At 42.2% G+C, this 23,950-nt stretch overlaps 1 protein-coding gene and 1 non-coding gene across 2 annotated transcripts in view; both read left to right on the top strand.

The window, feature by feature from the left end:
* TFCP2L1 (transcription factor CP2 like 1) overlaps window positions 1-23,950 on the top strand; it is a 103,122-nt gene that overhangs the window by 54,576 nt on the left and 24,596 nt on the right. The window contains exons 6-10 of the mRNA XM_060261873.1: window positions 4,875-5,027; window positions 16,731-16,841; window positions 20,563-20,654; window positions 22,300-22,348; window positions 22,443-22,536. Coding sequence (XP_060117856.1) covers window positions 4,875-5,027; window positions 16,731-16,841; window positions 20,563-20,654; window positions 22,300-22,348; window positions 22,443-22,536 — 499 coding nt within the window. The remainder of the gene's footprint in view (window positions 1-4,874; window positions 5,028-16,730; window positions 16,842-20,562; window positions 20,655-22,299; window positions 22,349-22,442; window positions 22,537-23,950) is intronic.
* Window positions 13,289-13,480, top strand: LOC132590328 (U2 spliceosomal RNA). Its single transcript, XR_009556675.1, has one exon. It is a non-coding gene; the product is annotated as a U2 spliceosomal RNA (small nuclear RNA).

Genomic DNA, 23,950 nt, shown 5'->3' with positions numbered 1-23,950 from the left:
CTTCCTCCATGCCTGTCTGCCTGGCTTCAGCTGATGCTTACAGCAAGCGCCAGGATTGCTCCCTCCGCCCTCCGATCCCGGCGCTTGCTTTAAGCATCAGCTGAAGCCAGGCAGCCAGGCACAGAGGAAGCACCCGCCCCCTCCGCAAACCCAGCGCTTTGCGAGCGCCGGCTGTGGAGGGGGCGGCGTGCTTTCTCCGTGCCTGTCTGCCTGGCTTCACCTCTGATGCTTAAAGCAAGCGCTGGGATCAGAGGGTGGAGGGAGCGATCCTGGTGCTTGCTGTAAGCGTCAGAGCTGGAGCCAGGCAGGCAGGCGCGGGGGAAGCGCCGGGATCAGAGGCGGAGCCAGCGGATCGCCCCCTCCTGGAGGAAGGTACGTACCTTTGCTCCATAAGATGCACACACTTTCTCCCCCACTTTTTTTGGGGGGGGGGGAAGTGCGTCTCATGGTGCGAAAAATACGGTATATAAAAAGAATTCAAGGGAGAAGGTGCAAGTTATTGCCATTCAATCATGCTAGGTTGAAAAGAAAGTTCAGTTCAGTTCAGTTTTATTGCATAGGGCCAATGGCTAAGTTGAAAAGAAAGTAAATAAGCACTTCTTCATTCTTCTGTGAGTAGGAGATAAGTTTTCAAGAAGTACCCAGAGTTATTCCAAGGTATCAGCTGAAAAGCTCTTCTTCAGCATTCACTTGGATGCTTCTAGTAATGGGGAAGCTGTAAATCTGTGACATGGATCCAGGCTAGACATTTTCACGGGCACAAGTATCGCTGCCCGCCGAGCATGTTTTTCCTGCCCCCTCCCTTCAAGGCAGCCTGAAATGCCTCTGAAATTCTGCTCTTCGGGGTTGGGTTCCCTCTCACCCAGGAATAGGATTTCAGAGGGCATTTTGGGCTGCAACAGAAGTGTGGGGAAATTGTGCTCTCTTCTTGGAAATCCTGTGTGTGTAGAAACATTCGTCTGGGTACATCTCTGTATATGTAGATATAGCCCATGCAGATCCTTCTTTAAACTGATCTTACTGTACATTCAGCAGGCAGTAGTCCTCCAGAAGCATCCAACGCCACTCTGAGACTGGGCAGACCGTGGGCTACCTCTTATAGCCAAATCACTAATATCTTTTGCAAACAAACCTTTGCAGGAGATTGTCAGATAATAATAATAATAATAAAATTTTATTTATATCCTGCCCTCCCCGCAGAGGCGGGCTCAGGGCGGCTAACAACATTTCATAAAATTATACAGGGTTTAAAATCACATTAACTTTAAAACATGCCAATTAACAGATTTCCAGGTGCTAATTCCATTTATAAATGATAATAGCGAAGTCATTCACAGCAGTCTCTCAGCCAGCAAAGGCCATCCTGAAAAGAGTGGTCTTGCAGGCCCTGCGGAACTGGTAAGGGCACCGCAGGGCTCGCACTTCTTCCGGGAGCTGGTTCCATAGGTGTGGAGCTGCGATGGAGAAGGCCCGTGTATGGGTGTTTTGGAGTTTGGCCTCCTTTGGTCCAGGGATAGTCAGCTGGTTCTTCCCTGCTGAACTCAGCGCTCTCTGGGGTTCGTATGGGGAGAGACGGTCCCTCGGGTAGGCAGGTCCTCGGCCATATAGGGCTTTAAAGGTAATAACCAGCACTTTGTAACGAACCCGGTAGGTAACTGGCAACCAGTGCAGTTCGCGTAGCCCCGGCTGTATGTGCTCCCACTTCGGGATACAGGACGCTGTCATGAACCCAGTGAGTTGCTGCCGCCGCTCTGGATTGGTGGTCCCTTGGGAAGGCCCAGAGTGCCCTCCCAAGCCCAACAAAAATGCCCCCTTTAGCCGAGAAACATAGGCATGATGACCAGGCAGAGAACATTAGAAAGATAAAGGTTTATTAATACAGGGATGGGTATTTGAACAAGGCAAGGTGCTTAACAGATATAACAGTGGATAAAGGAAAATGAAAATAAACCCTAACGCAGCTACCTGTAACTCCCCCTAGCCTGTTAGTCGTCAGACCCCACAGCCCATTCCCCCAGGCTGACTGCCTGTGACTCACCCTACCTTCTGAGTGAGGGATCCTTCTCTCAGCCACAGACTGTCCTCCCAGCCTGAGAGAAAAGAACGCAGTTCCACAGCCCATGAAGTTTATGTATCAATCCCCTCACACAATCTCTGGACACTGATTGGTTACAGCAGGCACCGGGCATTGTGGGGATTGTAGGCTGCGTCTGCTTCCTACTCCCACACTCGTCTCTAGGCCTAGGCCTCCCAAGAGAGCCAGTTTGGTGTAGTGGTTAAGTGTGCGGACTCTTATCTGGGAGAACTGGGTTTGATTCCCCACTCCTCCACTTGCACCTGCTAGCATGGCCTTGGGTCAGCCACAGCCCTGGCAGAGGTTGTCCTTGAAAGGGCAGCTGCTGGGAGAGCCCCCTCCAGCCCCACCCACCTCACAGGGTGTCTGTTGTGGGGGAGGAAGGTAAAGGAGATTGTGAGCCGCTCTGAGACTCTTTGAAGTGGAGGGCAGGATATAAATCCAATATCTTCATCTACCTCACAGGGTGTCTGTTGTGGGGGAAGAAGATAAAGGAGATTGTGAGCCGCTCTGAGACTCTTCGGAGTGGAGGGTGGGATATAAATCCAATATCTTCATCTACCTCACAGGGTGTCTGTTGTGGGGGAGGAAGGGAAAGGAGATTGTGAGCCGCTCTGAGACTCTTCGGAGTGGAGAGCGGGATATAAATCCAATATCTTCTTCTTCTTCTTCTTGTCTCCCAATCCTGCACAGATCATGATAGATGCTGTAAGAGAAACAGGGCCGGCTTCCCTGCTAGGCAAACTAGGTGGTTGCCTAGGGCACCAGCAGGGTGGGGGTGGCAAATTCAGCCTTCCCCCCTCCTCCCTAGGCAAACACCTAGTTAGTGTTCTCCCCCCTCCCTTCCCCACCCCACATTGATTTCAATACCAGGACGGGCTCTAGTGTCACGTTCCCAGCAATCCAAAGGCGCCCCCCCCCCACTGATCAGGTGATCTGATCGGTGGGTAAAACTGCGCCACCAGGCTCCATGTCTGTCAGGACCAGTGTCCTGAAAGGGCGGCCTTGCTGCCGCTGACTCCTCCCCTCTGGGAGTCAGCGGCAGTGGGGCCACTCTTTCAGGACACTGGTCCTAACAGACATGGAGTGCGGTGACACGGTTTTAACCGCCAATCGGATCACCGCCTTTGGATAGCCGGGAATGCGGCGCTAGAGCCCGTCACATCATTGAAATCAACATGGGGTGGGGAAGGGAGCGGGGGAGGCGTGGTGGGGGGGAGTTGAGGGGGGCTGCAGAACCACGAGGCAGCATTGTGAGGGGGCAGCAGGCAGTGAGTCTGCCTAGGGCGCCATGGAGCGTCGGGCCGGTACTGAAGAGAAATACAACTATTGCAGCACCGACAGGCTGCGTTATATTTGTACTGGCTCTTGCTACGTAATGCTTATTGAACGCTTTTTCTATAAAACAGCCATATATTCTGTATATAGCTTTGACCCAGTGACTTAGTTCAGATATATTGTGAAGATTTGGTATAGTTAAACTTGCTTTTTTTGAATGTAGCCATGCCGCTATCTATGATTAGCTACGTTATTCAAATCGAGTTCTAAAGTTGTGTTATTAGATTCTTTGAGTCTTGATGGTTGTTTTGTATGACATATGAACATGGGCACCTTGTAGCAAGAATGGCTCACGGCTGAAACCTCTTGCCTTTCTCTGCCTCTCACGAGCAGTTTTCCTTTCAGTACTCTTGACTGCTAGTGTTCCTAGCAACAGCTGTGTCTTTCCACTGTCCCCACTGTCTTAAAGGTCTGGGAACACTGGCATACCACTTTCAAAAATAAAGCCATGCCAAAAGAACCCATCTGTCCTTGTATTAAAAAGTTGCTCACACAAACACTCTGTTAGGCTTCACCTTGCTTCTTTGTGGGTTGAGACTTTGCTTGTAGGAGTGTTCCCAGTATATAATTAGGGTGGCTTTTGTTTGTGGTGTGTGTGTGGGGGGGTATGAAACTCCCAGCTGTGTAATATGAGAAACACCAGGAAGAGAGATGGGTGTGTAAGGTATGCAGTAGCTGCTGTAGGAAACAGAAGTGGTATGAGAGTGAAAAAAGGTTGCCAGATGTAGGGTAAAACTTTTGGTGGGGTATGTTGGGCACTTGGAGTGTTTGTGCAAATTTGTGTGCCTCTAGCGAAGTTAAATTGTCAGCAGAAATTCTGAGTCTTCAGAAGGGATGTGGGTCACAAGACTGAATGTGAAAGGCAGCTTCCTCTGGAAGTGACTGAAGGAAGGGATATGGATCTGTGCTGTATGCCGTGCCAACCAATGGTAATGATAAGAACATAAGAGAAGCCATGTTGGAGATATAGATAGATAGATAGATAGATAGATAGATAGATAGATAGATAGATAGATAGATAGATAGATAGATAGATAGATAGATAGATAGATAGATAGATAGATAGATATAGATATATATAGATATAGATATAGATATAGACATATAGATATAGATACACACACACACACACACACATATATACACACTGTGGCTAATAGCCACTGATGGACCTCTGCTCCATATTTTCACCTAACCCCCTCTTGAAGCTGGCTATGTTTGTAGCTGCTACCACCTCCTGTGGCAGTGAATTCCACATGTTAATCACCCTTTGGGTGAAGAAGGACTTCCTTTTATCCGTTCTAACCCGCCTGCTCAGCAATTTCTTTTTATTGCCATTCAATGATGTGTGATGTCTAGGCAATTCTCTAAACAGATCTGAAATCTTACATTCTATGTCTGCGGTTATGGAGTGCTGATCAGGACCATTTTGTCGTTAACTCCTCTCACTTTTTTTGACTAGGTACACTGCATCAGTACAGAATTTACTCCAAGAAAACATGGAGGAGAGAAAGGAGTACCCTTCCGGATACAAATTGACACATTCAAGCAGAATGAGAATGGCGAATATACAGAACACTTGCATTCTGCAAGCTGCCAAATCAAAGTGTTCAAGGTGTGATGCTATTGTGGCTTCAAGAAATTCTCCTGGTACTCCAGAGGGTTTATTTTTTTTAAACCTAGTAGCTGCTAAATGGCAGAAAATAGGTTGGCAGTGGAGGGGGTACTAGAAAAAGAAGAATTAGGGTAGCTTGGAAACCTACCTGAGGAAATGCTGACTCTTGAGGCACGGTTGAAACCCAGAGGCTGAAACACGGATGCAGGTAGGTCAAACACGGGCTGAAACAAGATGTCATTTGGCAATGTATAAAGAAGTAAAATATACCCCTTTTACTTGATGCACTGTGCCACACTTTTGACGGTGAAGAAACCTGCGACTCTTTAATTCCACCAAACTGTAATTTTCCTGAGTTGTCTCTTTTTCTGCATTGATTTCCACCGTAAGTATGTTTTTTATTGTTGTGTTTTGAGTCTGAGTAGCACTCTAAAGTATTCTTAAGGATTCCAAGTGTTCAAAAAGGATTCCTTCATTATCATGGTACTAGAGATGGGGCACAAACCAAACCATGAAGAAAAATCAATGATGAATCTTGCCCTATTCGTGGTTTGCGAAATCAAAATTAACGATGAACTTTTAAAGCAGCTTGTGGTGGTTCATGGCAGTTAATGGGTAGAGTAGAAAGCAGGGGTTTATTGTTTGAGTCCCTTTCAACCTTTGCTTTCTGTTCCCTGCTAGCGCCACAAAAACAGCTGAGTGGTGGGAGCAGCTTGCTCTCCGCTGCTCAGCTTTTTCAGGCTGTCTTTTGCAGTCTTTTTAGCGTTTAAAGGGACTGCACAAGACAGCCTCAAGCAGCTGAACAGCAGGGAATAGTTGCTTTTTCCACTGAGCTATATTTTGCACTTTCTTGTCCACTCCCATTAAACTTTAAAGGGACCATACAAGGCAGCCCAAAACACCTGAGCAGTGGGGAGCAGACTGCTCCGTGCCACTCAGCTGTTTTTCAGGATTTCTGCAAACCGTGTTTAAAAGGACTGTGATCCCTTTCAACACAGTTGGTAGGGCCACAAACTGGGTTTGGTTTATGGTTCAGCTATGAATTGACACACGCCGCAGTTTTCTCATTCATGCCTATCCCTAGTTGACACTTCAAAGCACATGGCTCACAAGAAGTTAAATCGCGGGTATCAAACATGTAGCCCAGGAGCTGAATCAGGCCCCCAAGAGGGCTCCTATCAGACCCCCAAGCAACTGGCTGTCATCTGTTTCCTTCTCCCTCTCTCTTGCTTCCTTCTGCATAACAGCTTGTGTCACTTTCTCAGGGTGCAGGCAGGCAGGAGTCCAAAGCCAGTCCAAGGTCAAAGTCCAGGAAGTCAAGCAGGAGCCAAGTCACCAATGCAAAATCACAAACCGGAATCAGAAGGCAGTGTCCAAAAGCCAAAAGGTCAGGGTGCCAAGGAAATCAAGCAGGTCAGGATCAGGAAGGAGCGTGGATGCAAGCCAGAGAATAAACTTATTGCTTCCACAAGGTTACCAGGTCCTGGGTGGGAGCTATATGGGAGTCTCAATCAGCCTGCTCCCTGAGTGGCAGTGACTGTTCTAGAACTCAGGGTTGAGAGATCTGAAGCATCGGCATGCCTCTTGTCTTCGCTCTGAAAGTTCTTTCTGGAATCTACTTCGAACTCTTGAGATGGGAGGAGTAGAGCTTGGAGGAGATTGGTCGTCAGCAGCTGAGACTGGTGCCTGGAGAGTAATTGATGGGCCAGCTGCTGTTTGTTCAGCTGAGGAACTGGCTGGCAACTCTTCCAGGTCTGTTAACCCTTCCAACTCCTCCTCAGCAGCGCTCATGACAACTTGCTTTGCAAGGCTTGCTCAATTGCACAGTTTTCTCCATTGGATGAGGCTCGCTCAATTGCACAGGAGCTACAAAGCAAAACTTCTGTTTTCTCCATTGGATGAGGCTCCTCTCTTGGGGAGACAGAGCTTGTTTTGCCAGGCTCTCAATCACACAGCTGAGCTACTGAGCCAAGCCTCTCTTCCTTCTATTGCCTGAGGTTCTTCCCCCTCCTGATCCCCTGGGGAAGGAAGGAAAGAGCCAGAATTTCCTTCGCCCAGTTCCCTGGATCCCATGGGAAAAATACAAAGAAAGCACCTTTAAGATCGAGTGCTAATGTTTTGAGCATGTTTTATTTTAAAGAATTTTTTTTTAAAAAAAATCTTTGTGTTTGTCTCTGTCCTTTATCGATTTTATATCTCTGCTGCCTAACCTTAAATAGGAAGACACATGGCCCGTCCCAACATGGCCCAGCCCGACAAGGTCTCATTTATGTCATATCTGTCCCTCATAACAAATGAGTTTGACACCCCTGTGCTAGATAGTATCATTTGATATCAGTTTCTGGGGATCCTAGGCTAGAAAGAGAACCACATACTCTAAAGCATGGGTGTTGAATTTGTTGAATTCATTTATTTTGGGGGTCAGATTTGGCATAAATGAGACCTTGTCAGGCCATGTGCGTCATAAAATGTAACGCCAGGTAGCACGGATGTAAACGTTAAAAAGGGTACAGAAAAACACAAAGGTTTTTTTTTTACTTAAAATAAGGCAAGCTTAAAACATTAGCACACTTGCAATATTTTATTTAAGAGACTCTGATAACTGACATCTCTTGCTCTGAATTATTGCATCAAAAACTGGAGGTCATCTCTGAGCTGTAGCAGTCTTGAGTAATGCTGTTCAGGTGTGCATCTGTAAGTTGCAAACCTACTTTTGATTTATTGACATTCATTACAGAAATCTCATGGTCAGTGCTTTGAGCCTAAGACCCAAAGGAAAACGTGAAATGGCTGGGCATTGTGAGCTTTTGTACATAAGCATCTTAGATTTTTGTTTATTTATTCTTAGACCCGCGACTTGACCATAGTCTTCTAATTCTTTTAAAATCTCAACCACGGACTCTCTGTTATTTTGTGATATCAATACCAAGTCATCGGCATATGCTAAGATCTTATACGACTCTTTCTTAATTTCCAGTCCTTTAATTTTGCTGTTAGCCCTGATTAAGTTATTTAAGATTTCCAATAGTAAAATAAAGAGCAGCGGAGAGAGTGGGCATCCTTGTCTTGTACCTTTATGTATCTTTACCTCTTCTGTTAAGTCTCCATTAATGATAAATCTAGCAACTTGTTCTGTATACAAGGCTTGTATGCTCTTAATAAAAATCTCACCAAAACTCATCTCCCCTAATGCTCTGATCATAAAATCCCAATTAACATTATCGAAAGCCTTCTCGGCATCGATAAACAAAAGAATCATTTGTTTTTCTCTATGTAAGTCGTAATATTCTAATATATTAGATATAATCCTGATGTTTGTTCGCATATATCTTTTCGGGAGGAATCCGGCCTGATCAGAATGAATTATATTTGCCAGAATTTTTTTAAGTCTGTTCGCTAAAATAGACGTATAAATCTTGTAGTCTATGTTTAATAGAGAGATCGGGCGGTAGTTCTTAATATCCTCTAGATCTTTTGATGTTTTGGGAATGAGTGATACATTTGCCCTTTTCCAAGACGGCTTCCGGGTTTGGCAGAGCGAGGCGGTCGCGTCTCGGAGGAGCTCCGAAGAGACGAGCCGAACTTGGCTTCGCAGAGGGACGTTCTGTCCGTACAGACCCCTGTTGGGGGGGCCAGTACACTGAGGGGGCTAGGGGAAGCGTCTGGAGGAGTTTTGTCTCGAAGACGTTTCTCTCCTCCCTGTCTTGAAGCCAAGCGCGCCTAATGGCGACTTAGCTCCGACCTCCGGAAAGAGGAGGAGAAGCCGCGGCAAGGCGATTTGCTGCACAATGAAATGCTGAAGGCTCAGCTGTATACTTTCAAACCAGGATAGTGGAGAAGTTGCTGTTTATTTGCGGTTCCTCAGACTTGGAAAGGGAAAAAAAAAAGGAAGGCGGATACGTTTGTTTCTGTTCCCTTTGGAGGTGAGAACGCAGGACCGACCACTCCCAGGAGCGGTAGGACGGATAGAACAAAGAGGCTTAACAAAACTTTGTATATTCTTCTCTTCACGGACGGATAAGCGCTCTAGTGACAGTGTTGATGGTGATTTACTATCGTGCCTGGCGGTCGGGACTAACAAGGCTGACAAGATAAATCACGGAGAAGAAAAAGTGGAGGGTGACGCCCTGCTAATCAGCGGCTGTAGGAAACTTTGGCTGGACTTTATTTAAGAGGTGATTTAAGGAGGTCAAAGGAGACCAAGACTGTGTAATTGGAAGTGGTGGAGAAAAGAAGAAAGGTGGACTTTTGTTTGAATCACTTTGCTTGTGTGCTAATTATTGATTACCTTTAAGATATCTGTTAATTGGTAATTTTCTAAGCTGTACACCACTGTTAGTTAGTTACTGGTTATTAGTGGGAGAACAGAGGTTGGCTGAGATAAAATGTCGCAACAGGCTAAGTTTAAAGGTTCCCCGGGTCAACCCAAAACGGTGGCAGATTCCATAGCTCAAGACTCTCTTAAAGAGATCCAACAGATTAAAGAGACCCAACAGACTTTCTTAGAGGCCTTGAAACAAGTTCAAATAGAACTAAGCAAGCAGACAGAAGCTCTAACAAAAAAATTTGAGATTTTAGAGGCGAATTATAGAGATACTAAGGAAGACATTAATGAGATAAAAAATATTACAAAGTCAATAGAAGAGAAGTTTAGTAAAACAGAGGACAGAATAGAAGAACTAGAGATAAAACAGGAAGAACATGAGATTAAGCTAGCTAAGTTAGAGATGGTCCAAGCGGACTATATTATTAGGTTACTAAATATCCCAGAGGAGAAATTGGAGAATCTTTTGGATATAGTAGCTGAGGCATTGACTGAAGTCATAAAAATAGAGAAGGAGGATATAATAAAAGAGATTGATTTTATACATAGAGTTGGTACCCAATACGCGAAAAAGAACGATTTACCAAGAGAGGTTCACATAAAGTTTGTTCGTAGGTGTATGAAAGAACGTGTGTGGCGTGAGTTAAGAGATCAATCTCTCACGATTAAAGGTACAAAAATTAGAGCTATGAGAGAGATCCCGTGGATAATAAGGCATAAGAGAAGAAACTATACTAATTTAGTGGGTATGCTGCAAGACCGAGGGATAATTTACAGATGGATGATCCCGGAAGGGGTGTTGTTTACATATGGTGGTGTAAGATACAAGATTGACTCCTTAGAGAAGGTAGAGGATTTTATACTTAATCAGGCTAGAACGTGGGAGAAGAAAACGGATAGAAGGATCTCTAAAGGAAATTGGAGTCCAGGAAGGCAATCAGACCCAGTTGAGGTTCCAGATTATCGTTCACAAGAAGAAAAGACTGAAACTGAAACTGATCAAGCGCAAGAGCGAGGACAGAGAGAGACAAGAGCTCAAAAGAAAAAGAAGAATTTTTAAGGAAGATTAAGATATTGTTTAGATTCCTAAATGATGAATAGTTTAAAGATTTTGTCTCAGAATGTAAATGGTCTGAACTCGCCTCAAAAAAGGAAACGTGTTTTTCAGCAATTAAAGAAATTAAATTTGGATATTATATGCTTGCAGGAGACTCACTTAAGAAAACGGGATGAGGCATATCTTTTTAATAAGAAGCTAGGTAATATGTTTGTGACCTCAGAATTGGAGAAAAAAAAAAGGGGTTTGGTGACCTATGTTAATGAGCGACTGCAAGCCAAATTGATTTTTCAAACAGAGGATGCAAGGATGCAAGGTATAGAGATAATTATGGAAAAAGTAAAATTTTTGTTAGTTAATATTTACGCACCTAATGTTAAACAGACCCAATTTTATAGAGATTTATATACAAAGATCAGTGCATACAACTATGATGAGATTTGTCTATTAGGAGACTTTAATGCGGTCACTTGTCCCATGCAAGATAGAAATTCTATAAATCATAAAAAAGGTAGGAAAAAACTAGGTAGTAATACACTACCAGATAATTTTTTCAGGATGGTAGATGAGTTTACCCTGGTAGACCCCTGGCGAGTCATGTATCCAAACAAAAGTGATTTTACATTTTTTTCAGGCAGACATAATTCCTGGTCGCGTATCGATATGATCTGGGTGACAGCTGGAATAATTAAGATACTGGAAGATGCAGAAATACTACCATGCACAATAGCGGACCATAATCCGATTATGATATCTATAAAAGATGTTAAGAAAAGATCAGGATGGAGGTTTAATATAAAGCTTTTAGATGACAAACAGTTTGTGAAATTTATTAAGGAGGAGATGAAGGTTTTTTTTCAGATTAATTCGCAGAGAGAGACTTCCCACAGATTACTGTGGGAGACTAGTAAAGCGTATATGAGAGGGTTAGCAATAAGCTTTAACACTTTTAAAAAACGAGAAGAGAATAAAACTTTAACAAACTTAACTGAATTGCTTAGGCAGAAAGAGAGTTGCCTAAAAGAGAAACCTTCGGTTCAACAAATTAAAGCTGAAATGAAGTTAGTGCAACATAAGATACATTTAATATTCTTGGATGAGATGAAAAAGAAGATTCAATATACCAGATCTCAATTTTTTGAAAATGCAAATAAGCCAGGTAAATGGCTGTCATACAAGATAAGAAAAGAAAAAGAAAAGAAAATAATAAGGGTCTTGAAAGATAAAGATGGTAGTCAGAAAGCAGCAGCAGAAGATAAGAAAAAAATAATATGGGATTTCTATTCTCAATTATATAGTAAAGAGGAGGTAAATTCCGACAAGATAGAAGCTTATTTCAAAGAGAAAAAAATAATACAGAAATTAACGGAAGAACAAAGGACTAGCTTAGCTAGTCCAATTACAATTGGTGAAATTGAAGAAGTATGGGCTAGATTAAAAAAGAACAAGGCAGCGGGACCGGACGGGCTGCCAGCCGAATATTACATATGTTTTAAAGAAGATATTATAATCCAATACAAAAATCTGATTGAGGAGATTTGGGAAACCCAGCTGTAGCAGTCTTGAGTAATGCTGTTCAGGTGTGCATCTGTAAGTTGCAAACCTACTTTTGATTTATTGACATTCATTACAGAAATCTCATGGTCAGTGCTTTGAGCCTAAGACCCAAAGGAAAACGTGAAATGGCTGGGCATTGTGAGCTTTTGTACATAAGCTGCTTTATGTGCTGGTCAAGAACATGTGAAGGCGCCATGGCCCAGACTGAGGGCTATGTGTTTATTTACAAAACTGTAGTCTTTCCTAGAAAAATAACTGCAGCTTTTATGAGGTAGTGCAGGAATGGAGAGACAGGTCAAGGAGACTCAAGCATTTCCAGTAACACCATCTATCTGGGAAGTCCAAGTTCAAAATCTCCTATCAGTCAGTCAGTCAGTGTATTTATACGGCACCAAGCCAACAAAAAGCCTAATAATTAGACAGATATAAACATCGAATGGCAAAATTATCAGTGGTTAAAACAGGATAGTAAAATTAATAAAAGTGTTACCTTTAAATATTTGCATTTTAAGTAAATAACACCGTCGGGGGTCAAGTAACGGGGGGAGGGGTGGGTAGAAAGTAATATATGGGGTAGATAAAAGAAGGTTTTTTTAAAAAAGATGTAAGATATAGATTTATTACCATATGTTACCAATAAAATTGTTTTAAACACGTAAAATTAATAAAAGTATCAATAAAATCAAGAGATACGTACCTTTCTAATACAGAGACAAGCACTGCAAAACTTAGCTACCTGTTTTGTGATATTCTGATTGGCATCTGAGAGGAGATGGATTCTGTTAGCCCTGTCTTAGCCTTAACCCAAGGGAGAAAATATTTAGCACGGACTAAACTATGTTCAGTTGTTTCTATTTCTTGCCACTCACACTGGCAAAGTCTCTGAGCAAATGGAATTTTCTTATACTTTCCTTCAAGAACAGCAGAAGGAAGGGTTGAAAACCTTGCCAGGGAGAAAACTTTCCTCATCTTATGATCCTCTAAGCTAGTAAGATAGCGGAGAGGAGCGAGATGATACCTAGTTGAATCAGACACAATAAAATCTGGGCATTCTGAGAGATCAAGATGTCTTTCCGCATCCTTTATCCTTTGTTGTAAAACTTTTTTGGCCTGATCTCTGCTAAGGGACAGAATAAACTGAGGGGAGAAACCAAGTAAATTTAGTTTATTGGTAATCATTTTTAACTAGCTAGATTGAAATTTATTTAAAAGCAGCAAATATGTTAGGTTTTGAGGTTGAGAATTGACATTGAGCCATTTGTTAAGTGAGGACAAGGTTACCTTGACTTCAGTGGATATCAAACCTGTCTCCAGTCTGAGCTTATCGCTTCTCGGCCTTTTGGCTAAGATCAAGTGTAGTATCTGTTGTTCTCAGTTTAATCCCCAGTCAAAGGAAATTAAAAGAAAATGTGAAAGAAAAATCAAAGGAAATGTGCTGGGTAAACTTGGTCTGGACACATACTCAGTCTAATTCTGGCTTGTTATTCCTCTTCTAATCAGTTTGTATGCTTTCCTATTGAGAAAGACTGAATCATGAGAGCATGAACAAAGGAGGAGGCAAACTCAGTTGCACCCATAACAAGCCCAACAAACACACACACTCTCTCTGTGTCTCTCTGTAGCAAGACAAAAACTCATATCCTGAATAAAATGTTGCTGGTCTAACAGTTGCTTTCTTTCTATCTCTCCAGTGGGATCAAGGGAACTGGGCAAAGGAAGCTCTCTTTCTTTCCCTCCTCTCCCAGAAGATGAGGAGGGGGAGGAGCCTTTGCCACTAGGTGGAAGAGAGGCTTGGCTCAGTAGCTCTATAGTATGATTGATTGAGCCTGGCAAACTTAATCACACAGCAGAGTTACAGAACCGAGCTTCTCCATTGGCTGAGGTACCTCCTCCCTTTGGGAAAAGGGAGGGAGAGGAAGGAAAGAGCAAGGAAAGGCTGCTTTGCTCAGTTGCCTTGTCACAGGAGAGAAATAAAAACTGGTGAGCAGCAGTGTATTGCTCATCAAAATAAATTTGTACTAGTTTTGAATTATGGTATAAGGATTCCAAAAAGCAGAATGAATACACTTATTTTGACTAGTTTAGGGAAAAGATGACACGTGAAAATGGACAGATATTTAGATTCTATAATAGCTGCTTATACTTCCAGGGCATCTTATGAAGAGGGCTGTCAATAGAAAAAAAAATTGTTAATATCCAGATTCGGAAAATTTTTTTTCAGTATTCCGGATAGTACCGAATAGTGGTATTTGGATATATCTGAATATAGCGCTATATTCGGATATATACAGTATTCAACTCCCATTATGCCCTATGGGCCATTGAAGTCAATGGCAAAATAGGGTATATTGGAAGCCGCCTGGAGGGGAGAGGGTTTGAGGGAGAGCCCCCAAATTTGCAGGGAACCTGCAGGGGACTCTCCCCTACAAACCCCACAAAACCCCTATGTTCCAAAAAGATTGGGCTAGGGAGTCCCATTCCTCTTTGGGTGCCCCTATCCCACCATTATACCCTATGGGCCATTGCACTCAATGGCAACATAGGGCATAATCAAAGGCTGCTGGGGGGCAGGGGGGGTTGAAGGAGAGCCAAGGGACCACCAAACCAGGCTACCAACAGAGCAGAGACGAGGAAGGGTTACCAGCCCTCCCCCCACCAACACACCCACAAGCCCAAAGCACGCCAACCAGACCAGGTAGGCTACGCACTGAGGTCACAGGAGAATGGCAGGGAAAAATGGCCTTTGCCAAGGGACCACCAAACCAGGCTACCAAAGGCTCACAAGCACAACAACCAGAGTCCAGGTAGACACTCATGCCACAGAAAAATGGCCTGTGCCAAGGAACCAAAGCAGACTACCAGAGGCCCAAAACAGCAGGGCAGAGCAAAAATAATTTTAACAAACTAGGTAATGTAATAAAATTATAAAGTGATTAAAACAATCCCCATCAGGCCAGAGCCACTCCCTTCCCCCCCCCCCCAGCAACCCCCCCCAAACACTTACCCAAAGCAGGAGGAAAACAGAAAGTTTTCTAAAAGATAGAAACAGAAACCTGCTTATAAAAATTCCCTAATCCCCTTCCCCACAATAAGGGAAAAAAGGAAGGATCTCACCAAGTCAGATGCTGAAGTCCAGGTCCAGGATTCAGGATCAAGATCACCACTCCAGGCCACAAAGAGCAGAGCAGCAGAACACTTTGCCAAAGCAGCAGAGGCTCAACACTAGCTCACAGTCTCTCTATGGCAACAGGAACAGCAATGGAGTCCAGGGGACAAGAGATGGTAAATAAATACCCTCTCTCTGCCCATGGACAGAACAGAACAGTTTGAAAATAAATTGTTCTGTTCTCTGATTGGCTTGAGAGGGAAAACATGCAGAGAATTGCAGTTTCTCCCTTCCCCCTGCAGAAGCAGCCCTGCAGGGTCCTGTAAAGCCACAAAGTTGCATTTTGCAGAAATGCATGCCTCTGATTGGTCAGAGGCCTCCTTCCCCCCTCCCCCTCACCCCAGCCAGAGGCGGGAAAAGGCCAGGGAAAGTCAATCACAGACTGCCGTTTGCCTTTCCCTATTGTTTTCAATGGAAGGAATAGCTTTACTGAATATTTGCGAATAGTACCGTAAATATTCGGAAATCAGGTATTCGGAAATACAGAATAGGCTCAAAAGCCTATACGGAATACCTATTTCTGAATATTTACCGAAATGGCTCTATTCGGTAAATATTCGGTAAACCTTTTACCGAATTGACAGTCCTACTTATGAGATGTTACAGGACATCTTACTGGTTTGTTTTATTTTATTAGCGAAAGATAAAGGGGGACCCCCCTCCTGAAAGTCAAGTGAGGAACCAAAAGGTTGAGCAACTGAAGGAAAAATATAAAATGCAGCTATTTATTACACAGTGCACAGAATTTTAGGTTTAAAAATTACATACATAGGGGACCATCAAAAACAAAGATCATGGTATGCAGCAGCAAGGTGAAGTTGCACATCCAGTAACAGAGAATCACAGTAATGGTTGCACATGTATATTAACCTAATAACCCAATGTGTTTCAGCCCTAAGGTCCTTCAAAAGTCAAAATTGTACTTACACACACATATAAAACTGTAACTATATCAGTATCAAAAATCTTTTTCAGGCCAGGAAAGTTCCACTCTGCCACTGGGAAACTTAGTCTGGATACAACCCTGTTCCCTCATTTTACACATTCTGCCAAACAATAGAAGCATGGGAGTCTCAAGCAGGCCATTCTACCTGGTCAGAATCACAAAAGTCAATCCTACTATTGTTCAGTTTCTTATTTCAGTAAGATTTTTTTTGGGGGGAGGGGGATAGATTATTTTACGGCAAGAAAACTTAAATTAATGAAGACTAGTGTAATGATTCACTGTCAAAGAGTTTTATAATTTGGGACCCATACAATATAACCTGAAGTTGTATGTCACCAATTGCCATAGTAACTGTACGCTGGAGTTTAGTTATGTACATAGACTAGATAGTTTCAAGACTTGGCAATTGATTCTCATGACTGAATACATCAGAAATGTATGTCAGGAATACCAGTATTAATGGAGGTAAATTTAAAAAAATAGCAGAAATTTTACTCTGCTTCTTCTGGCCAGTAGGGAAAATGTACTGTTTTTTTCCAGTGAAATTTATCTATTAAACTCTTTTTAAAAAATGTGTCATGAGATAACACTCTATTCCACAGTTTTATATGTCTTGGCTTAGACTAAATAATACCTTCTCTGTGCTTTTGTAGCCCAAAGGAGCTGATCGGAAGCAGAAAACAGACAGAGAAAAAATGGAGAAGAAAACTGCTCAAGAAAGGGAGAAATATCAACCTTCTTATGATACAACTATTCTCACAGAGGTAATAGCTTTAATGCTAGATGTCATAGATGTATTTATTAAAATATTCATATGCTGCCTTTCCCACATAGAATCATAGAGTTGGAAGGGACCTCCAGCTTTATCTAGTCTGTACTAGACAAGTATGGTTATTATATATAATATAGGATGCACAAAATTATTGGGCAACTTTTTATAGAAAGATGTTTGATGTTTCAGGAAGATAAAGGATTTTATGATGAACTGAACTATAGTTTAAAATTATTCTGTTAACAGTTACAGTCCTAAACGGTGTTTTTACCCTTCAAAATCCATTTAAATCAATGGGATCAGAAGGATGTAACTCTGAAAATGACACTGTTAGGCAACCATTTGCCTTGGAAGCCGTTTAGTTGTAGAATCTCAATAATATTCCAAAGAGCTGAAAGTAGGCCTTTTCCTTCAAGCCTTTCACTTCATTAGGAAGCTTCTGGCCAAAGTCCAAAAGAGGATACTGCACTACATCCGGGGACCTCAAATGGCAAGTGGGGATTCAAGAATTTTGGGAGTAAGGCGGTCATCAAGAATGGGCAGTGAAAATAGTGCAAGTTGAAAGTTAAGAGCTTTAGTTGGCTAAATCATCTGTATTGTAACAACTGCACATAGTTACATGCTTTAATTTTAACCCGCTTTTTGCCCAGCTTTATTGGTCTTAAAGGTGCCAATGGATTCAAACATTGTTCTGTTGCTTCAGACCAACATAGCTACCCACCTGGATCTTTCTTTTACTTTGACATCTTCCTCTTGAAAATTCACACAGTGCTAGGAAATAGATCAGATTCCTTTTAAAGAAAAGTAGAAGTAACCTTGCTTCATTTAATTCATTATTAACATTTCTCTACAGTTTAGCCAGCTCTGTAAGCATGGCTGAGATCATTAGATTTAGAAAATGACCTTATTTTAAGGGATTGCCAGACCTAGATGGTTTGCTCTCAACAGGAATGGCCTTTGGCATCTAGAAGCAAGAATTTCTGTGGCCAGCAAAGAGTTAAATATTTGCTAATGCTTATGTTTGCTCAGGAGATAAATCCTAGGAAATGCCTCAGATTACCTCCTCCTATCATAGCAAACAAACAGAAGAAATACCATTCAGAATCTTCTTGAGATCTTGACAGGTTATTTAGCTTCCTGCCAGCGGTATTCACCAGGAGTTATTCCTTTAAATTCTGTGAATTTACTGCTAATTCAGGCTGCTTTCAACTGGAATAGGATTAGGACAAAGTTCAAAATACATAGTGGCATATCAGCTTTTATATAGCAGCAGTTTGTATTTAGATTCTTTAATATGAGTGCACTTTTATCTGAATGTAATTACAATTTGGGATGGATTATGGTTGGTATTGATTTCACTGAAATGCCACTTCTTACTTGTCACTCTTTTCTGGGATGTAGTGCTTTCAAGACCCTGGCTGAGAACAAAACCAGAAGTCCATGAGCTGATATTTTTTTCTTCCTTCTTTCCATGCACATCCTGCCAAGATCATAGTCTTCTTGTTTTAGGAAATCTTCAGTCTGGCTGGACAGTTTTAACAAACTGTGGTTTGTTCAAGATTTTAAAATAAAGACTAAACTCAATGTGCCCACAGAGTGTTTTAGTGTAGGTTTTGTAACATTTGTATAAGCTCAGCCAATCATGTATCTTCTCATGTACAACTGATACAAATGCGTAGTCTTCTTTTAAGACTGCTGTATTTCAAGGAATGTGTGTGTGTGAATCCCTCTCATGTAAAAAGCTAGCATATCACAGTGTTTGTTGGTTTATATTTCCTGTAATCAGAGGAAGGCAGCTGGTCTCGCCCTGCTGGTCCATCTCACATCAGCTTTCCCACAGCAACTGACTCACCTGCTCACCTTCCCTAGAGGCAACATGGGCTTAGCTAGATGCTGTTTAGGGCCAACTAGGAATTTTGGGGGGTTCTTGCAAATTGTCTGGGCCAGGAACCCCCTTTTTACCTGCTTCATGCCGTTTCTGTAGGGTGGGCTTCCCATTAAACAGGCCTGGTTTTAATAACTAGTTAGGCCACGGAATTGGCAGGAATAGGGTGGGTTGCTTTGGATAGAGAGGGTTAATCAGCAAACATCAGCAATCAGCAAGCATCCTGAGACATCTGCATGGAGGGCAGGTCCAGAACAGACCATCACATGCCTTGGATAGATAAATTTATTGTCATTGTTCTCAAAAAAGAAAATGAGAGCAACGAAATGAGGTGCTCTTTCACAAACATACCAGCACATCAACACCCACAAAAGGACATATACATAGACCATTTAAATGCATCTAAAAACACATAACCATTCATAACCCTGCATTTAGCTTAACCACGGCACTTGGATAGAAGCTGCCCTTGAATCTATTTGTCTTTGCCTTCAACACTCTATATTGCCTACCTGACGGTAAAATCTCAAATAGCAAGTGGCCCGGATGTGAAGGGTCACATGCCTTGTGGCTGGGTTCACTGTAAATAAGTGCCCTTGGTGTTAAATGGCATCTGCCAAGAAAATGTCATGATGTGGCGTCACCCAGTGGGTCAGTAATGACTCGGTGCTTGCACAGGGGACTACCTTTAGTAGCCTTGTGGCACATCAGGAGAGTGTGATGATGCTGTGCCGCTATCCGCAGTGCTGTGCAGGCAGTGATAAGCAAGGCCAGTGAAAACACCAGTCAAATCTGGAGCAGGGGTGGATTTGTCTAGAATGCAGACCATATATGAATGCCTTGTGTAGCCTACCTTCAAAATTGTCAGCTTATTGAAATAAATAATGACATAGACCAGCCATTTAGGCAAGTTGAATACAATTAAATAAACTAGCAGAACCTCTTCTTGATGTCTTGTGCCTTCATTTGAACATAAGAGAAGCCATGTTGGATCAGGCCAATGGCCCCTCCAGTCCAACACTGTGTCACATAAGAACATAAGAGAAGCATGTTGGATCAGGCCAATGGCCCCTCCAGTCCAACACTCTGTGTCACATAAGAACATAAGAGAAGCCATGTTGGATCAGGCCAATGGCCCTTCCAGTCCAACACCCTGTGTCACATAAGAACATAAGAGAAGCCCTGTTGGATCAGGCCAGTGGCCCATCCAGTCCAACACTCTGTGTCACATAAGAACATAAGAGAAGCCCTGTTGGATCAGGCCAGTGGCCCATCCAGTCCAACACTCTGTGTCACATAAGAACATAAGAGAAGCCATGTTGGATCAGGCCAATGGCCCATCTAGTCCAACACCCTGTGTCACACAGTGGCCAAAAAACCCCAAGTGCCATCAGGAGGTCCATCAGTGGGGGCAGGACACCAGAAGCCATCACACCATTACCCCTCCCAAGCACCAAGAGTACAGAGCATCACTTGCCCCAGACAGAGAGTTCCAACAATACGCTGTGGCTAATAGCCACTGATGGATCTCTGCTCCATACGTTTATTCAATCCCCTCTTGAAGCTGGCTATACGTGTAGCTGCCACCATCTCCTGTGGCAGTGAATTCCATGTGTTAATAGCCCTTTGGGTGATGAAGTACTTCCTTTTTGGGGGAGTGCCACTGCCACTGCCAGGGCAAATGCTTATTTTCTTGGTCAGCAGGAGTAAATTCTTTTCTACTAATGATGCTGCAGTAAAACTGGTGTTTGAAAGTGGGAGACAGTTGTTTCTGGTCCTTACAAAACATGCTCTTCTTACGGTTCCAAATTTGGTTTTGTTTAAATAGTGTTCCCCATGGCCAGATGTGCCTTATCAAGTAAACAATGCACCGTCTCCTTGTCACAACAGCTCTCCGAACAGTTTCAGCCTTGGAGATGGGTATGTGATAAAATATTTTTATCTCTTCAGCTGACAGTGTACGTGCTTTTTCCTTCTTTTTGCATAGATTTGGTTTATTAAGATTAAGTTAGCGTTAAGACAGGCATAAAGCTGTTTTAGTGAGATAGTACGAACAATTTCTGTCCAGTTGTAGTCTTGAACAAGTCCTATTAACTGTAATAGTAGTAAAGTGAAATTTCCAGTAGCTTGTACCTAACACTGGCAAAGAAGAAACATTCAAGCTCAACATCTGTGTTATACATATTATTAAGTAGTAAACGTGATAATAAGAGGGCTTTTTTGGTAGCAGGTACTCCTTTGCATATTAGGCCACATACCACTAATGTAGCCAGTCCTCCTGAAACTTATAGTAGGCCCTTTACTAAGAGCCCTATAAGCTCTTGTAGGATTGGCTACATCAGGGATGTGTGGCCTAATATGCAAAGAAGTTCCTGCTACAAAATAAGCTCTGGATAATAGTATTTGAGCTGTGCATTCAGCTTCTGTCTTACTTTGAGTCGTCTTCTAAAGAAAAACTAGGTAAAAATACCTTAAATGAATAGAAATTTAACCAAATTGATCCCTTTGTGCAGAGAAGTGTAGAATGAGGAGCAAGAATTCTGGACTACATGCTATGGAACAAATCCAAATGCCTCAGTTATGTGTGTTTTCCCCCTCCTGAGGTAAATTCCTGAAGATAGGAAATTAGTAGAAACTTGAAGAAGTAAAAGAAGTAAAAGATCACCAAGTTTTATTTCTTGCACTAATTCTGCAAAATGTTTTATACTCAGGAAGTATTCACTTCAAAATATGGGCCTACTTATTATATAAGGGGCAAGAGGCCCTGTGCAAATTTAATTCATACCCAGAGCACATGCTCTTTTTCTGGTAAAGACTTAGTTGTATTCTGTCTTGCAAATATGCCTTCCCACACTTCACTTTCTAGTTTCCAAGAACATTGCAGAAAGAATTTTAATAGTTGTTGTTTTTCCAATTAGTCAACAGAATCTCTTGCCAGTTTGGTGTTGTGGTTAAGTGCCCAGACTCTGGGAGAACTGGGTTTGATTCCCCACTCCTTCACATGCAACTGCTGATGTGACTTGAGTCAGTCACAAGTTCTCACAGAATTGTTCCTCTTGAGCAGTTTTTGTCTGAGCTCTCTCAGCTCCACCTACCTCACATTGTGTCTGTTGTTGGGGGGGGGAAGGGAAAGGAGATTGTAAGCTACTCTGACTCCTTTGGGTAGTGAAGGGTGGGGTATAAATCCAATCTCCTCCTCTATATAAGAATTGCTTCTTATAGAACATTACCTCCTTTTCAAAGCACACTTTGAATCTTCTTATGGAGATCGATCACTAGGCACAAGATCTCTGCATTGGTTGTGACCTTTGAAATATTGACTATGCATTTTTACTAATTATTGAGCACTTAATAAGATGTGCACATAGTCTTGGAACGAAAGATCTGGACATATATATGATTTTAATGGCATCTTCTGGTTCTTGAAATAGTCATACTGTACAAATCTGCATTTACATTTTTGACAACCCAAACAAGATGAAAGGTGGGGGAGAGACAGCAAATGTAATTGATGAGAGACTTAAAAATTCTGCTTTTTTCTTTCTCGACTTTGTATAATTTTTAGAAACAGTTCTCCAACTCAACAGGTCGAGCTCCTGTCTCCCAGCAATGACGTAAGTATTTGAGATCACGTTAATGGGATGCTTTTCTTTTTTTAGGACACTGAACAGTTCATTTCAAGACCCTCTTATTCTTTTTGCAATGTAGCATCTCCTTCCTTCTGCTTCTATTCAAGATGCTCAACAGTGGCTTCATCGAAACAGATTCTCTCCATTCTGTAGACTGTTCTCAAGTTTTTCAGGTATGTGGGTCGATATGTTTCTGTGCCTTTATCATCCTGTTCTTCTTATGTGGGGCAAACATGGTGTAATGAATACATTTTTAGGTCTTCTAAATAAAAACCTTTGTTGTGCGTAATACACGCACACATTCCTCATTTGTTTGACACAGTTCTTTCACTCTAGTTCAAGACTTCTGTTTTGTTATAGGGATATTATTTTCAGTGCTCAAATGGCAACGTTCTATACTTGGTAAAAATGCCACTGTTCTCCTGGGCAGCGGATCTGCTAATATCATGCTTATTGTTGGTATGTGAGTGTATACTTGAACAGTTCCGCAGGGCCTGTAAAACAGCCCTCTTCCGGTTGGCATACAATTAATTGATATCAGAATGCCTGAATATTTAAACTTCTAACATCAGAATATTGAACACTGGAATATTTGAAGACTTGATTGAATGAAAAGGTAGCGAAGTGCATATTGATGTGAGTTTTATGTATTTTTATGTATTTTATTGTATAATTATTAATGTATTTTAAACTGATCTTTGTTAGCTTTTTGTATTGTAAGCCGCCCTGAGCCCGCCTTGGTGGGGTAGGGCGGGATATAAATCGAATAAATAAATAAAATAAATACTTAAAATTAAAGGATCTGCAATACAGAGTCAAAATATGCATTCAAGGGAGCCCATTGTGTTCTTTAAGGAGAGTGATGATGATAGCAATAGGAGGCTATCTGTCAAAATCAAGCTGTTTGGAGAAGTGGACAGAATTTACCTCTTCAGTGTGTTTGAAAACTGGTTGGCGGGATCTGCTCCATTTTTGGAGTTTCGCAGTTGATGTGCTATCTACATCTAGCAATAATTGCAAACTGGATCAAGGACAGCAGTGTCCCACCATTTTGTAAAGCTTCTGTTTAGAGGCTGTGGACTTCTTCTCTGCACTGGAATGTCATCTAGCTAGATTATTTTTAAAGGGAAAGTTGCAGCAAACTTCCTTCCGTAGACCTATATCTTCTTCCCATTGTATGCTGGTGAGATCATGCAGTTGTCATGGAAAAGGGGCATTTGAGAACATCACAGAGGGTAAAGGGCAATTAGGATCTTATACAACGGAAGACCCTTCAATGTGGAAGCCCTTTCAAAGTACTGTATGAAGCCTGTTGGTATGAGCTGAGGCTGAACTGTGCTATCTCAAATCTAGGAGTCAACTGTTTAAATCAAAGCTAGGATATCTGGAAATTGATGTAGCTGCAATGGCAGTAGGTAGGAAAGTATCATGCTATGGAATGGAAATTCTGTGGGTTTCCCAAGTTTGGTTCTGTTTATGATTTAATAATGCATCTGTAATTTTCATATAAGAGCATTTTAGTTCCATTTCCTGAAGGCTATGCCTCTCTTTGGTGTAGGAGCCAGTTTGGTGTAGGAGAGCCAGTTT

The sequence above is a fragment of the Heteronotia binoei genome, chromosome 21, assembly GCF_032191835.1.
Source record: "Heteronotia binoei isolate CCM8104 ecotype False Entrance Well chromosome 21, APGP_CSIRO_Hbin_v1, whole genome shotgun sequence".
NCBI lineage: Eukaryota > Metazoa > Chordata > Lepidosauria > Squamata > Gekkonidae > Heteronotia > Heteronotia binoei.
The sequence above is the reverse complement of the archived record's forward strand: the minus strand, read 5'-3'. Positions and strand labels throughout refer to the sequence as shown.